Source organism: Macrosteles quadrilineatus, unplaced genomic scaffold, assembly GCF_028750875.1.
Source record: "Macrosteles quadrilineatus isolate MER2022 unplaced genomic scaffold, UCM_ALF_1.0 Scaffold_1__1_contigs__length_201487025, whole genome shotgun sequence".
Lineage (NCBI taxonomy): Eukaryota > Metazoa > Arthropoda > Insecta > Hemiptera > Cicadellidae > Macrosteles > Macrosteles quadrilineatus.
Window position 1 is genome coordinate 89134033 of NW_026542594.1, and position 16683 is coordinate 89150715.

Sequence of the window (16683 nt, forward strand, 5' to 3'; positions counted from 1 at the left end):
ATAGCCGGCTATTTTACCCGAGATCAAATACTTTGAGAAACCAAATATTAATCGAAAGATGGTTCGGAATAACAGTTCTATTACATTCCAGCCAGAAGACAAACAAAGATAACCCAACAATAACCAAGCACGTTTTAATATTTTAAAAACAAAAACATGTGTATAGTTATAGACTGACCAAAGAAAAAAAATACAGTCAGCATGAAGCCATTTAAATAGGAATAATACATTTTCAGTTTCTTACTTAAATTATTAAGGCTGTTAAAAATATTACAACTGTCCTCATGGTACAGACCTTTGCTTTTAGTCAGTTCATTTGAAAAAAATCCCTTATAATACGTTATTAGTACAGAAACTTTAAATATTTTTTAGTCGAGGAAAATATTATGAGTCGTATTTTAAAGTGGTAAATATATATTATTAAATTCTTCATAGTCATCTAGCTCAATTAAACGTGTTTTACCATGCACTTAGAAAAAATATATTATTTTACGAATAAATTTCAGTTGGCCTACTTATAGTATGATCCTTTAAAGTATATAAATACGTGCTTTAAATCATCCACAATATCTTGAGTATATTCTCTAAGCCTGAACTTTGCGCTCAAGTCCTTACATAACTCCTCATGTAAAGTTTGATATTACTATCTGCCAAGTTCAGTTCTTCCCATAGAGGCTTATACAGTTATATCCTATTTATTAATAGGCAAGCATGTTTCTTGGATACTTTTTTTCTCAGCTCGTATACATCACAACGAAAATCTATGCATACTGTTAGAAAGATATTTGTCTTTAGATGTACAGAATCCCTTTATAAATTAAAAAAGGATCAAAAATAAGCATGGGAATTCATTTAAATTTATACAAATGAACATTGGCCTTATGGGTTGCCATACTGGTGACGAAATAACAACGATAAACAAACAGAAAACCTACACAAATTAAAGAAATTCCAATCACATGTTTTATTTACAGCGTGGGTTGAAAATAGAGACGTTTTCACAATACATATTATTTTTGGTCGAGTTCTTTACGACGGGGCGAACTCTAGTTATTCTTTTTTTTTACTCGCCACCTTATCATTTCAGTTCTTATCAACACAGTTCGTGTGTTTTGTTGATTTTACATGCATTCTTCGCGTTTTTTGCTGATCACTGTGTTTTGTATGTTGCCATATTTTTTTGTTAAATATCATTATTATAGTAGTATTTAAAATTAAGTAAAACACAATTCTAGGTATTTTCTCTTGCTATATGCTTAAGACGATACACAAAATTAACAAAGGCGAGGTACTACATTAAGTGAGGTGTGCAATTACTAACTGAAAAGCACCTGAATATGTAAAGTACCATGTAAAGGTATATTGACCTTTATATATTACATTTTCTCAGTCTTGGTAGCAAGAATATTACATACATACTAAATACATACTTTACTTTACTTACTTTACTTTAATACTTAACTTCAAATGGCCTTGACCTGTACAGGAGACATAATTGTGTAATTATATTTACTACATTGACTGACGGTAAAATATCTTCTACATTTACTGTTTGAATATTGACATAAACCTATTAGCCTTGTGTAAAGGTAAGGTCTGCTGTCACCATGTCCACTGCATCATTCTCTCTCTGTGATAACTTATGACCAAACGGAGGGATGCATCCAACACCCCCCAACACTACACCGGTCGTTACTCACATTCCTCTCAGACAGTTGGCATAACTGACCTGTTGGCACCCTTCCTGTGTTGGGAGTTATGACGACAGGGCATGTGATTCATCTTACACGAGTGGCTCAACACTTTAGAAGGGCATACTTATAGAAAGGATGATGGAGTAACGTTACTTTGAGTGGTAGATTATCAATCAATTCAAATATGTAAGTCTAACATAATTAGGCTTAGTAGAATATTTTAGGTTCAACGATGACATTTTTGTATATTTTGAAGTGTTTTGTTAAATCCAAAGCTGCCAAATTTTATAAACTTCTTACACTGGTGAATTCAAAGATTTTTTACGTGCACAAAATGCATATTTATTACAGAATGGATTTTTACACAGATTATCGGTTTGTAACCCGGCTAATACAAGTAGTGTACACTATAGTTATACTTGAACACGGCGGCAAACACGATCCCTACTATTCTATCATGAAATTAGTAATTAGCTAACAGGTCCATTGAAGCTTGCCCCACACAGAAGGGTAGCGTTATGTGGAATAGAACAATAAAGGACCAACTCGAGTGATCCACAAAGTCCATTAGAAGATCAAAGTCTTGTGGACACAGTCACGGAGACTATCGTTAAGAGACTGTAGGAACTGTAGGCTGGACCGAGACTGGCTGCTAGAGGTTTAGGATAGTGATTAGATGCCGTTGTGACTGAACTAGTGTTTGTTGTGAGACAATCAACAAGACAATACAACATACAATGAATACTGTTAACTTATGTACTGTATTTGGATCACAAGGATGCCTTAACACATTTTCGTTGAAAAATTATTAATTAAATTAATTCTAAATTGAATACTATGTTTTGTATTAGGTCTTCAATCAAACCCTTTTTGAACATATATTAAATTTATGAATTGAATAAATACAGGTTGTCTCGGAACTCTCTACCATTTTGAAACATTGTTCGTGGGCAAGAAACCTATCTAAATATCATATTTAAATTGTCCGGAAGTCCATAGTTACTCACACAGCCGCCATTTTGTTGTATTTACTTATTAATTTAATTCTGAAAAGTGGTCAAATGTATGAAATTGAAACTTTGCTCAAACATTTATAACAACAAGACAAAACTACAACAAATTGAGAACATTTTCAAATTCATAAACAAAATTTCTGCCATTTATCATTTTGTTTATTAAATAACTCAAAAACCGTTGATTTTACAAACATTTTGCAAGAGTAACTTTTTAGGACAATTTAATTACAAATCCATTGACACCTTATTTAGTAAATTGGAAAGTGCAGCATTTTTATACTAGGCCTATGCCATCAACTTTTCATACCAAGACACGAATCCTATGTCCGAGATTGTGTATTTTAAACTATCTTTCAAAGTGGCACCTTTTAACAGTATTAAAACGTTATAATAAACCATAGGTGTACAATTGGTTTTTTCTTTCATAAATTGTAGTCGATTGACTATATATTGGATTTGTTGACATAAGTATATATAAAGAGGAACCCCTTGATAAGGAATTGTGTGGTCTACTATGCTTTTGCGGCTGCATTTATTTGTTTTGAGCTCAATAGTCATATAACCTTTACAAAATTACAATTAAAAATCCTTATTAGCTATATCTTATGCAAGTAGCTCACCTAAGATCTGTTGTTTTCCTGTGCTGTGATGTGTCAGAATATTTTAACGTGGGCTTTTTTGCCTACTCACAGCATTTCTAACGCCTCACAAGAACGTAAATAATATAATAAAGAAACATGCGAACATATATAGGCTACGTACTTTTCACTTTTATGTGTGAACGAGTAGTAAGAAGAACCACGATAACCGTCTTTTCCATACTCTTTTCATAGTTTTGTTCTGTGAGTCATAAGCTGTGAAGGTCGTATAAGCAGTAACGTAGGATGCCATTAGTGGCAGAGAGGGTTAAGATGCATGATACTCGTAGGGGCGAAGTTTCAGAGTTTGTGTGAAAACAGTTTATGACCTTACACATGTGTTGCTAAGCTTTGTCTAGTTCAGCGTAGTCCGCACATTATCCTACGATCAACTTTGTAGCTACTTTACTTTCGTTTCTGATGTTCTGTCACAAAATCCTAAGGATGAGAATGAGAGAATGAGAGAGAATGAGAATGATTTATTTCCTGAAAGCATAATATGTACAAGGAAACGTCAATACATCAAAATCTTAGCCTAAGCCTGCAACACACCATGCAGAGAATTGAAAAACAAAAACAAAACTTATTTATCATCACACATTGGCACTCATTGGCTAAAAAAACTTACTTACTTGGCCAGGTGAAATTTCAAAATACTCTTTGAATGAGTAAATCGGATTTGCCAACAGAAGAGATTCAATCCCCATTTTGAATTTTGCTTCCGGCAGGTTCCGAGCTGTACAAGGGAGTTTGTTAAAAGCTTATATCTCTGTATACAATAGCTAGATTGGACCTTTCTTAATCTAACATAGGGTACATTCAAGTCGTCCTTCCTCCTAGTATTGTGAGGGTGGATATCACTTCGGAGTTCGAGAGAGCCTGACTCCTGCTTAGTACACAGAAGAGATTGGTAAATATATAAGCTGTACACTGTCATAACGGATTCGGAAATAAAGATAGGTTTGCAGTGGTCTAGAAAATCAGCACCTGCCAAGATTCTGACTGCCGCCTTTTGGAGCGTCAAAACCCTCTCGACTCCCGGAGTGCCACCCCAAAGTCTTAAACCATAAAGAATTATGCTCTGAAAAAAGGCAAGGTAGGCAGTTCTTAGCCATTCAGTGGGTACAGAGTTCTTCAAGTTCCTGAGCAAGTGAATCACCCTGGAAAGTCTACTACATACAAAAGATATGTGACTATTCCAATCCAGCTTAGGATCCAACATTAATCCAAGTAGTTTAACGCTTGTGACATCTTGCTTAAGCTATCTAAGACTAAATATTATGGACTGAGTCTTACTCTCATTCAGGAAGAGAAAGTTAGCTCGGAACCACGCCGAGGCCATTTGGAGAGTCTGAGACATAGTGCCCTGCAGGACATTTAAGTTATCATTTACCCCAATTAGAGTAGTGTCATCAGCATAGCAAACAACCCCATCTCCCAAATGCAAAGAAAGGTCATTTATCATTATGTTGACAAGCAAGGGCCCAAGGACAGACCCCTGTGGGACGCCATGAGTTAAAGATTTGACAACAGAGGACTGACCATTTACAGAGACAAACTGTCTGCGCCCGCCCAAGTATGATCCCAGTAAGTCCAAACCCTTACCCCTAACTCCATAAAAATGGAGTTTGTCAAGCAAAATTTTGTGGTCCACGGTGTCAAAAGCCTTGCTGAGGTCACACATTGTGGCCCCAGCAAAGCCTCCCCTCTCAAATGATTTTAAAACAACCCCAGTCAGAACTTCAACTGCATCGATTGTGGAACGACCTGATCTGAAACCATACTGGGCTGACACAAGCAGTCCATTACTTTCAAAATAAGGTAACATTTGATCCTTAATTATACCTTCAAAAATCTTACCAAACACAGGGAGAATAGATACAGGTCTAAAATTTTCAGGCACATTATGGTTCCCCTTTTTATGGACAGGGACTACTCTGGCTGTTTTTAGGACATCTGGAAAAATGCCCTCCTTGATACAAACATTGATACAATAGGTGAGTGGAACTAAAATATGATAAATCACATTCTTAATTAAGATTGCAGAGAGATCAAAAACATCCTTACTTTTAGAGCTATTCATCTTATGTACAACAGATAGCACTTTCTCACAAGAGACAGGTTCAATGTTAAAAGAACATGTTGGTCTAGGATGCTGGGCTAGGAGGTTTACAGCGGGGGTTGGTGGAGTACCAATTGCATCCCGAGTCTGTTGGACAGAATTAATGAAGAAATCATTCAGCTCCTCAGCAGAAAGTCTAGTAGTTGGTTTTGCTTTTGCAGGGGCCCCCTCTTTTTTGATGACAGACCAAGCGGCAGCACAAGAATTTTGAGAGGACTCAATGAAATTAGCATTGTGTTCTTGTTTTGACCGTACTAAACTCACCTGGTAATCTTTCTTTATCGCTTGATACCTCCTCTTGGCTTCAAGGGTTTTTTCTTGTCTATAAATATCGTAAGAAAGAAGCAACCATCTTCTCAATATTACAATAGTCTCTGATTTCCACTCTGGAGCCAGTGGATGCTTTGTATTCTTAGGTCTAGACACTTTTTTAGGATAAGATTCTTGAAAGAGCAAAATAAATGTTCTTAAAAAATTACTAAAAATAACATTAGCATTACCAGCAAGTAAAATATTCCAATCAACTGAGTTGAGAGCAACTATAAAGTGGTATGTTTTATCAAGAGTAATTGGTCGATAAGTCATAGCAATATAAGGATCTTTATTCTTGGACAGACGGATACCGAGACTAAACTGAATGCCATCATGGTCACCTATGGCATTTTTCACCACCTCTACTTTAAAATCTTCACGAGGAAGATCTGTGGCAACATTGTCCAGACAAGAGTTCTCACGAGTCGGCACCCAGACAGTACAGTAAAGATTCAGTGATTTTAACAAGTTTATAAAATCTTCAGACAAACGGTTTTGTTTCAACACATTAATATTCATGTCACCACCCAGGATAATATGGTTTTTTGCCCTCTTGTTGCCTAGGGACAAAATAAGGTTCTCTAAGCTAGACAAAAACATACCTAGATCACCATCAGGGGACCTATAGACACCAATAAGGATAATGTTCATAGCCGGGAAATGAACGCAGACAAACTCATGATGTAACTCTAAACAAAAACTATTTACATTGATAACAATAAATGAGTCACTAAGATCTAGGGAAGCAAATACAGCAACCCCACCTTGCCTGCGTTGAGAACGACAAAAAGCTGAAACATAAAAATAACCCTTAATGTTCACATGAAGGATTGACAGTGTTGCAGGTATTTTATTTAATTTATTTAATAAGGAAACAAAATATCACCAAAATATTTAATATTTATGTTTGTATATATTTGTGACACCTATCATCTTCACCAAAGTTAAAAATAAAAATGTCTGTATAAACTAAGAGAGACTAACAATAAAAAATAAAACTAGGAAACAATCATTACCTATATACATCCGTAATGCGGTACCTTTTCTGTTTTTCCACTAAATTGCAAATATACTTTTACATCACTGTAGGAAACTTTAAAGAATTATAATTTGTTCTACGAAATGTAAATGAAAAATTATATTGTGGTCAAAAATGTCAGTGGCTGTTTGATGAAGTAAAAAAATCATCCACCTTGCTCGGATTTGAAACAAGATTCTATTAGGCTGGTATTGTTAAACAATACAAATGTGTAAATTGGTTTAAATACCTGCTTATAGTAATCCAATAGTCGCAATTAAGGTCACGCAACTAGTTTCGACTCCATGAAAAAGTCACCTTCAGGCGTCCATTGGATGTCAAAAAAATCACTTCATCAGAAGGTCATCGATAGACATATGATATATCCACACGCAAACACGCACACGATCACGGACATAGTTACATATAAAGGTACATTTACAACTAGAATGAGAGTAATTAATTGTAACTTAAGCAATTAATTAATCAATTAATTAATTAATTAATTTGTTAATCTTTAGCAATTAATTGTAATCACGGCCGGGTGAATGTAAATGTGGGTGAATGTATTAGTTTTTACTGATGAAGCTATTATTTTGACATCCACTGGACGCCTGAGGATGACTTCTTCATGAAGTCGAAACTAGCTGCGTGACATTAATTGCGACTATTGGATTACTAGAAGCAGGTATTCAAACCAATTTATATATTTCACGTAATCCAGAGGCTAACATAAAAAATGAAAATACAAATGTGATTGAGTAATTATTACCCAATGTATATTGATTTAAAGAAATGAGACGGATCAATAAATTTACCTAATTTTTTTGGTTTATTCGTTACACTGTTGACTGCTAATGGTAGCGTTAGATTGGTGACTTTAACTTCAAGCAATTATTCATAAAATTACAGTATGGGGGAGGTTAATTAATTATAACGTTCAATTTTTCTTTTAACAGCTTTAGTCATTTAACTTTTTCAACACTCTCAGTTTGCAAAGCCAGTCATCTTTGAAGATTAATTCCTTTTCTGTACACATTTAACGTTGCTCTTAGTTTCTGCAACTACTGGCTCTTAAACACCCTTACAGTGTTTGTTGAAAGGCACTGAGCCTATTTCAAAAATATTTCACGCACTTAGTAGGATTTACACATAGACTAAAAGTAACTCCATTCAATTAAGAATGCATCTGTTTGATACACGATCTATCAAGGTCTTCAAACTTGTATTAAATATAAACAAGTAAAAAAAGTTGTACATAAAAATCCATACAGTATATTTAGTTAAATTGATATAGTCTGAATCTTCTAAAAACGTTTTTGGAGTCATAATCAAAGTATGAGGGAAATACAATTGAGTTAAAGGAAACGTGTTTCTGTAAACCTAAAAACTACTTAAAACATAATTCTGTGACAGGCATATGAGAGATAAACGAGCTCATTGGATTCTATTTTAGCGTATATCACCTCGCATTTTCTATTATGAATTTCATATCAAAACCCTAGATGTTCAGTCTACTGGGCTTTTGACGAGTTGGGTCCAGCTATTGCAGGAGGTGATTCCATTGCTCAATGGGCTTATATGTGCTTGCTTGGTCGGATGTAATTTGGTCAAAGAATAATCATGGATCAGTGGTTTTGCATTGCAGCATAACATTTACGAACGACAATATATTGGGTGATCTATTTTTTTGAATACCTAAACTAAATATGTTTCATTAGATATTTATCATTGTCCTAATCTAAAATATATTGAGCCTTATAAACGCATTCCTTAAAGCATTATTTTGAGCCACGATTTGGGCAAATTTCTCGTATAGGGCTATTACCGAGGTCTGATGGTAGACCTAGACCCGGGACCGATTCACTTTTTAGTTTTGAGGTCTTCAGAGGATAACACCATCAGTTCAATATATAATATATATATATATATATATATATATATATATATATATATATGTGTGTGTGTGTGTGTCCGTTAGCACAATAAACTGAGCAAAAATGATCCAATTTTTATGAAATTTGGTACAAACATGTACGCCTACATTTATTCTAACGAGTTCCCCAACCATCATGATCGAACTATGGGGTCGGGGGGTTATGAGGGGCCTTTTTGGCGTAAAATTTGTGGTTTCCCCATTTTTTTACCTAAAAACAAAATAATTCTTCCAAACCATTCATTTAAAATAATGTTATTTAAATAGGTCAAAAAATCTGCAGATTTTAAGGGAATATCTATATATGTATATAAAATCAATCCAATGTATGTTTGTTTGTTTGTTTGTCCTTTATGAACTCCGAAACCGCTCGACAGATTGAAATGAAACTTTCAGGCATTATTAAGCATTATTCAAGGATGGTTTGTGTGAAGTTTGGTACAGATCCGTCAAAAGGGCTCCGCCCCAGTGGCCCTGGAGTTTCCCATGTTAACCTTATGAGTACTCATTTTTAAACGGAATTAATGAATCTTAACAGCGGGTTCAACTAAACAATTTCATTCTGTGATGTACAATAGCATTAAAAAGTTAATAGGTTCACCAACAGGGTGCAGCACTATTATTTTTTTTAAATTTATGACAACAGCTAATTTGCAACCCAAAGGCCTGAACCTAAAGTTTAAACCTAAAGTTTAACTTCAACCAGAACGTCATAGAGCCATGCGAACGAGCTCATTATGAAAATGAACGAGCATTGACATAAAACCACATTAGGACAGGACGACGTCTGTCGGGCCAGCTAGTTTAAGTATAAAATCCAGCCAGGTAAATGGAAATTCGGTTAGTCCGCAGGTTTTCTGCGGCGGGTGTATTAATGTATTTAATTTACAACTTATTATGTATTTTTCACTATGAAACTGGTGAAGTGGAACATATGACTATTGATAGAACAAGATATTTACATCACCCAATGTGTCCTACCTGTGAACCAACTCAAGCTATAAGACGACTTGTTGTAAGCTGTACATATTTCATGTCATATCAACTGTGAGTGGCTCTATCGACGATGTTCTTTTGATTTAAAAAAAAATTGCTTCAGCTAGTCTATATAGATAGGAAATCACCTTAGAATCCAAATGTCAACACGCACGTGATGTTTGAACCTCTCCAGTTTCATTGCAGATATTTCATGTTGTTGGTTGATTTACATTATTTCATCATTACAAGGTAGTGAAGATTTTGCATTACTTTCTATAGCCTTTGTCGGGAGATTCTTCATTGCCTATTGGCTTCAAATATACATACTTTTTTCAAGCTAATACACGTTTAAGTCAGCGCATCTTTTGAAAATTGAATCATTTAATTTGAATTTCGAAATATCTAGCAGATACACATATGAAAGAATTTATAGTTCTTTCATATGTGTATCTGCTAGATATTTCGTACTAAGTAAGTGAATAAGGTTTTACCACTTCCCACAGCTAAAATACAGATAATTCAGAAAATAAACTATTTCTATATATATTTTATGTCTAAAAAAGATACGTAACTATTCCATGCTGCAAATTTAAAGAACAAAGCTTTTCTCTTCGGCCTCCTCCCTCCTTTCAAACGCAAAACATGATTAAAATGCAATAATCACGCTACAAATATTCGCCAACCCCGTATGAAGGACGGGGTATATAAATCTATATATATAAAATCCAATGTATGTTTGTCCTTTATGGACTCCGAAACCACTCGACAGATTGTAATGAAACTTTTAGGCATTATTAAGCATTATTCAAGGATGGTTTGTGTGAAGTTTGGTGCAGATCCGTCAATAGGGCTCCGCCCCAGCGGCTCTGGAGTTTCCCATGTTAACCTTATGAGTACTCATATTTAAATGGAATTAGAGAATCTTAACAGCTGGTGCAGCTAAACAATTTGATTCTGTGATGTTCAATAGCATTAAAAAGTTAATAGGTTTACCAACAGGGTGCAGCACTATATTTTTTTTTTAATTTATGAGAACAGCTAATTTGCAACCAAAAGGTGAGTGAGCGTAGCGAACGAACTTCAACCTGGAGGCGAGTTAGCGTAGCGAACGAGCTAACCTGAAGGCAAGTGAGCGCAGCGAACGAGCTCCAACCTAAAGGTTAGTGAGCGTAGCGAACGAACTTCAACCAGGACGTGATTGAGCCATGCGAACGAGCTCTTGAAAATGAACGAGCATGTGACATAAAACCACAATAGGACAGGACGACGTCTGTCGGGCCAGCTAGTAAGTAATATATTACAGCCCAACTCAAGAAATACTCAACGTAGGTTCAGGATAACACCTTCGATGAATGAACAGACACGTCTCCAGCTTTGGTCCATGATCGCGTAAAGTGATCCACTCTCACGTTTGTGTTTCGGCTTTTACAAATATTTATATAAAAGCACAAACAAACTAGATATTTGTTCTATTACAAACATTTGTAATTGGCTTAAAATACCTACATTTGTAAGGTCACCATTTCAGATTAAAGTATTTAAGTATTAAAGAACAACAAAAAGGTATGAGTAGTTTCTTTCATTGTAATACACGCAAAAATAATTAGTTCCTTTTTCTGTTCACTCAAGTTGTATTCTAAAATATTTCAAAGGTTGAATTCTTCTGTATACACGATATATTCAATTCGTCCTGTATAATCATCATTTATTCAATAAATTACCTTATTCAATAGTGAATCCAAATCATCAAGTCATGACTCAGACTAGTTTATCGATACCGCAAATGTTGCAACGGATATTATTTATTAGAAATCGAAGCTCTGCTGACAGCCAGACTCAGGTCAACTCGTCACGATCATCTTTATATACAAAAATAACTCCCTGCTCTGATATCTGCAATATTCTTTTTGAAATTTTATTTTAAGTACAAAGTAAAATATTCTATAAATACAGAAATATATATTCAAGAAATCAGCCCCACAAATTTATTGATAAGAAAGTACGGTAATCATTCTATATAATATTTTATTGTCGGGTGCAATGAAAAAGAACAAAATTCTGTTGAGTATCGGTAAATTACGAACACTATACACTAATGTTAATGACGATGATATACAAATGTCCAATATACTGCGTTGTTTATCCTGAATCGCGTTGACAAAACTGTAAAAAGGTTCAATTATCTGGTCCTGCCCTGCGACACCTTCAACACGCAAAAAATAGGTTGAATAAATATAGGTACTTTATGAACATTAACTTTTACATTGAATTATAATACAAATTTCTATAAAATATACATGTATTGTATATGCATTGTATATTTTTGTCGTATTAAAACATTATGGAATATGTCTCAGCAAAAGGATACAGTTAGTAAGTACAAAAACAATTTAATTTGCTTGATTTTTGAAAATTACTAGCATTGTATGAAATACAAATAAACTGGTCCTTACTTCGCGATTTCCAGAGGGAGCTCTTTCATAGATCTTCTTTTATTTTAGGCCTAACACCCAAAGAGTTGGTTGTTGGTTACGGCAGAAGTTTACCGCAGCCCCTATATTATATGGCAAGACTACAAGATCGCGCCACTCATTCTACACTCATCTCCATTCATACTTGGCTTAAATTCCCTACTTTGTATGGTCGCCATTTCATTGAAAGGTAAAGTAAAGTAGAATATACCTTTGATTAGTATTTTAGTGTTCTAGTAAAACAATAAGATTATCTACTTCTTGCTATTGTCCTATTGCTTAATTGGTAATTAATTACCAATATATTTTAGTTCTGGGGTGGATTGATCACTTTGGGTTTAAATATTCTTGGTGAATGTAGTAAATAAATAATATTTTTAAATCTATACTAAAAATAAATTGATTCATTTACTTTTTAGCACTTTTTTGTATTTGTTCACTTTTAGTAAATTTCACGTATAAGGAATAAGCTATTGCTTTAGTACTCATGGTAATACCTGGATTCGGGACCGATTTAATTTTTCGTTTTGATGTCCCCAGAGGCCAAAAACACCCTTTGTTCAAATTCATATATGTATACAGTATATACAGGGTTTATAAGAAGTCTGAAGACCCCCTGTCAATTTTTTAACGGCTCATACTAAAAAAACTAAACTCTGCAAAACTTTATGGCATGTTGTGAAGTACTTTTGGGCTTAACCGCCACTTCGTGTACATCCCCAAAATGGGGGATTTCAGTGGAAACTCAAAAATTTCATCATTTAGTTGCTCAACTATTTTATTATTTATTTCGTCACAATGTTCATTCTTTGGTGAAAGTATTGCATGTTTTTTTGTCTTTTTTAAAGCATCTTCAGAGAATACTTCACTGAAGATTTTGTCAATTATATTTTCATTCACAAAACATTGTGGTGGAAGACGTATCAATGAACCACCAAGATCATACTGGTAGCTCTTTTGGCCATTCCCTATTCGTAAAAGATATTCAGCAATTATTGATTCGCTTGGATTGGGTCTCAATGGATGTTTTTAGCAAGTGAAATCTTTTTAATAATTGGCCATAATAATGATCTGATTATTGAATTTTCCTACCTAATTAAAATTAAAAGTTGAAAACACAACACATAAAAATATCTATGAAAATGTTAAACACACCATATCTGAAAAAATAAAATCACATAAAATAAAATACAATTACATGATTAGAAAAAACAAACTTTTACTCCCTAACACTCTGAATGAAACTGCACCAATAAATAATCCCATTTCATCAGTCATTAATGCATTTGAAAGCAAAAGGATAAATAAACAGAAAAAATCTATTATATTATTAAAGTGATACAATCAAATTTTATGTAAACGGTTAAGGTCATTTACCAAATAAAGATATAGGCATATGGCACATCAAAATGAAGCTTAGAGTGTGTAGATTTGCCGAAAAGTATTGATATGGACGAATTTCCTAAGGGCTCTACCCCACAGGCTAATTTCCAAAGGGCTACCCCTGGCATATTTCCAAAGTTCAAATGATATAATTCAATTTAGTTCATGAAACAGCTGGTGAGTGCAATGAATTGGTGTTTGTTTATTTACTAGAAAAATGAAGATTGAGGAGGGTTATGTTTGGTTTTAAAGAAAGGTTGTATAAGTTTTGTTTAAGTATTGCTAAAAGTTTTTATTTTGTAATTTATATAGTAAGCTACACGGAAGGGGCTTGACTAAAATTGAAGAATTATGGTAAAACATGTCATTCATGAAGCAGCAATATGAAGAAATTGATGCTAAGGTATGTGTCCGTATGGAGGTATGTTCTTTTGGATCTATTAACATCAAAAGTAGGGGTTTGAAAGTAGGATTACACTTTTAAATCAGTTTATATTTTCAAACTAAATCATAGAGTTGCTGTATTTTAAAACACACATCAGCACCACTTGAATAGCTCTCTAGGTCACATTTTCTTCCCGTTGCAAAGCACGGGTATAGCAGCTTGTCTATATATAAAGCCAAAAGTACCCATGAACTTTAGAGAAAACTACAAGTCACACCCCCATAAACCATATACTTAAAATGTTCGTCATGACGAGAAACCTTGCGCAAAACTATCCATTATTTCATAAATTGCCCTTTGAGGTCGTAATTCCTTTCTAAAGGGAACTTTCCATATATGTTTAATGTTAAAAATACCTCAGCTGTACTTTTTTGTTTGTTATTCTTTCAATTCAGGTATTATCTTATTAAAATCAGGTGTGATTATTTGTTTGTTTTACTGTATTTTGTTTATTTCAGTATAACTTAACCAATCAATAGTTTTAATAACACTTAAGAAGTTAAACGGGGTGGAGCCCGTGGGTAACAGCTAGTAAATATTTAAATGACATAAGGGAAAGCGGTTACTTTTATGAAGACAGATGTTTTTTTTAGAAATGATCATATGTTTAATCAACTTAACTAAATATTCACTTATATAAAAAAATACATGGAAACTTTAAGTCTAATGGGGTGAAGCACCTTGAACTGAGCGTGACGAAAATTGTTCCATGTTCCATGACTTGTGCAGATAGGTCCCTTTAATTTGACACATCAATAATAAAAATCGGTTGATAAATAAAACAGTTTTGCTGTACACAAGAAATCTCTTACGGAATTAGAATAATAGGTTCCCATGATTTTCTTATGGAAATAAGTAAACTGTTGTAGTTAGCTTGTTTATGGACATATTTTGATAACATTTGGAAAATGCATTTATTTCTTAATACACTATAATCATTTAAAAAACACTTTTTACCCCCCCCCCCCCTATGTTTCAGCAAGCTCGTTTACTAATGCTTATTAAATAGGGAATAAATGGGACATTTAAAGGAGATTTTTTTATCCAATCAGGTGAATTCGCTTAATATGCAGGTTTGCTGAGGCGGGGATATTTTTAATTGTTTTGCAAAATTTAAATGTAGTAATTACACTCTGGTCAGGTTCGCTGGGAACTCAGTCAAAATTATTCAAAACATAATTAATTGCTTTAAGTGAGCTATATTGTTTATCGTAATTATATAAAAATGTATTGTTCAAGAAATTTAGTGACTAGTATTTTATATAGCAAATGAATTTAAAACTCATTTATATGTTTATTTGTTAAATATAGTACAGTTCTTTTATTTATGTTACTCGTTCACAATTTATGTTCACCTGATAATACCGTCTGCCTTAAAGTAACAAGCAATCATTTAAGTACACTTAAAAATTAAAAATATAAATGTAGCTTTTAAAGACACAAAATTCTTACACAAACACCGAGAAGTAAAAAGTGGATCATTCGCGGCAATCTAGGCCCAAGGTACCAGGGTGGTCGTAGCCGTTCGACAGATAAAACTTTTCCATCACCTACAACAATAAGGCAGGTCTATACAATCAAATAAATTGAAGATTATAAACTCATTCGTTTTTATCATCAGAGTTCCAAAGAAAAGTTAAAACAAATTGGAAAACTAATTTGAAAATATACGCTGTAAATGTACTTAGCTGCCCTACGTTCGGGGTTCGAGAACTTAACGTATAACTACGGTGGTATATATTTTGGTACATGTTTTGTGCGTGATAATCTTTTAATAAACTACATGTTTTCACTGTATATGTTGCATGTGAATATTGGTAAGTGTTTACAATTAATAAAATACCTTTTCACTAGGCATCCTCAACGAATTTACGACTATATTGTAACGCTTAGAGGATGCTTTAAATAGAGTGCCGCTACATGTCTGTCTACTAAGAACCAGATGTCCTTCTTCGGATCCTTCACAAAGATGAAAGTTTTTGAACAAAGTTTGATCTCTTCTGTAGTGCTGGAACCTGTTTAATATCCACCGCTTAAGAAGTTTCGCCAGCCAATTTGGAAGCAGGTGGAGGTTCCACCCTTTTGGTTGACCAATCACACATTTCCATTTGAATTCTTCAGATCTAAAGTCTGTATCTGCAATAAACATTATGTTGTCCAGTAAAATAAGTACTTTTTCCTCAGTAATCCAATATTTTCAAGATTTTAAGCTCAGCGTATCCATATCCATACAAGAAACTCATATAAGAGTTGTATTTATATATTGTTTAAAACATATTAAATATGTGTATTTTTTTTAATTACAATAATGAATATTTACAATGCTCAAAATTGGCTAACCAATGTCATGAGTGACAAGTTTATTTACAAAGAAAAACACAATATCTTAATCATGAAAATGAGGCATAAAACATATGATGCAGGGCGATTACCTACTCTAAGTTCCGCTACAAGTGTACAGACTTGATTGACCTTGGTGGCCCAGTAAGTAGGCCCGTTACATAGGGACCGACCGCTCTCGTCAAGAAGGTTCATCCGGCTAATTGAGTTAGCTCGTACTAGTGATAAAATAAGATATAAGAATATGTAAGTTTTACCATAGACAAATAGAACCAAATATAGACGGACAGAATTGCTGCGGTTAGCACAAGTTCTGGCGTCCACCGCTAG

The 16683-nt window shown here is 34.0% G+C and overlaps 1 protein-coding gene across 1 annotated transcript; it reads right to left on the minus strand.

The window, feature by feature from the left end:
• Window positions 1-15334: 15334 nt before the first annotated feature.
• LOC128983679 (uncharacterized) lies at window positions 15335-16566 on the minus strand. The gene is made up of 3 exons (XM_054403074.1): window positions 16446-16566; window positions 15857-16149; window positions 15335-15563 (listed from the first exon to the last, which is right to left on the minus strand). The coding sequence occupies exons 1-3, from the start codon at window positions 16546-16548 to the stop codon at window positions 15492-15494; spliced, it is 468 nt and encodes a 155-aa protein (XP_054259049.1). The 5' UTR covers window positions 16549-16566; the 3' UTR covers window positions 15335-15491.
• Window positions 16567-16683: the final 117 nt, after the last annotated feature.

Bases quoted from the DNA above. Each gene is read 5' to 3' on its own strand.
- LOC128983679 (XM_054403074.1), bottom strand. From the start codon at position 16,548: ATGAACCTTCTTGACGAGAGCGGTCGGTCCCTATGTAACGGGCCTACT. The intron at 16,150-16,445 runs GTAATCGCCCTG...TGTTTATTGCAG, and splicing joins TGTAGCGGAACTTAGAGTAG to ATACAGACTTTAGATCTGAA. The intron at 15,564-15,856 runs GTATTTTATTAA...TTATTGTTGTAG, and splicing joins TGAGGATGCCTAGTGAAAAG to GTGATGGAAAAGTTTTATCT.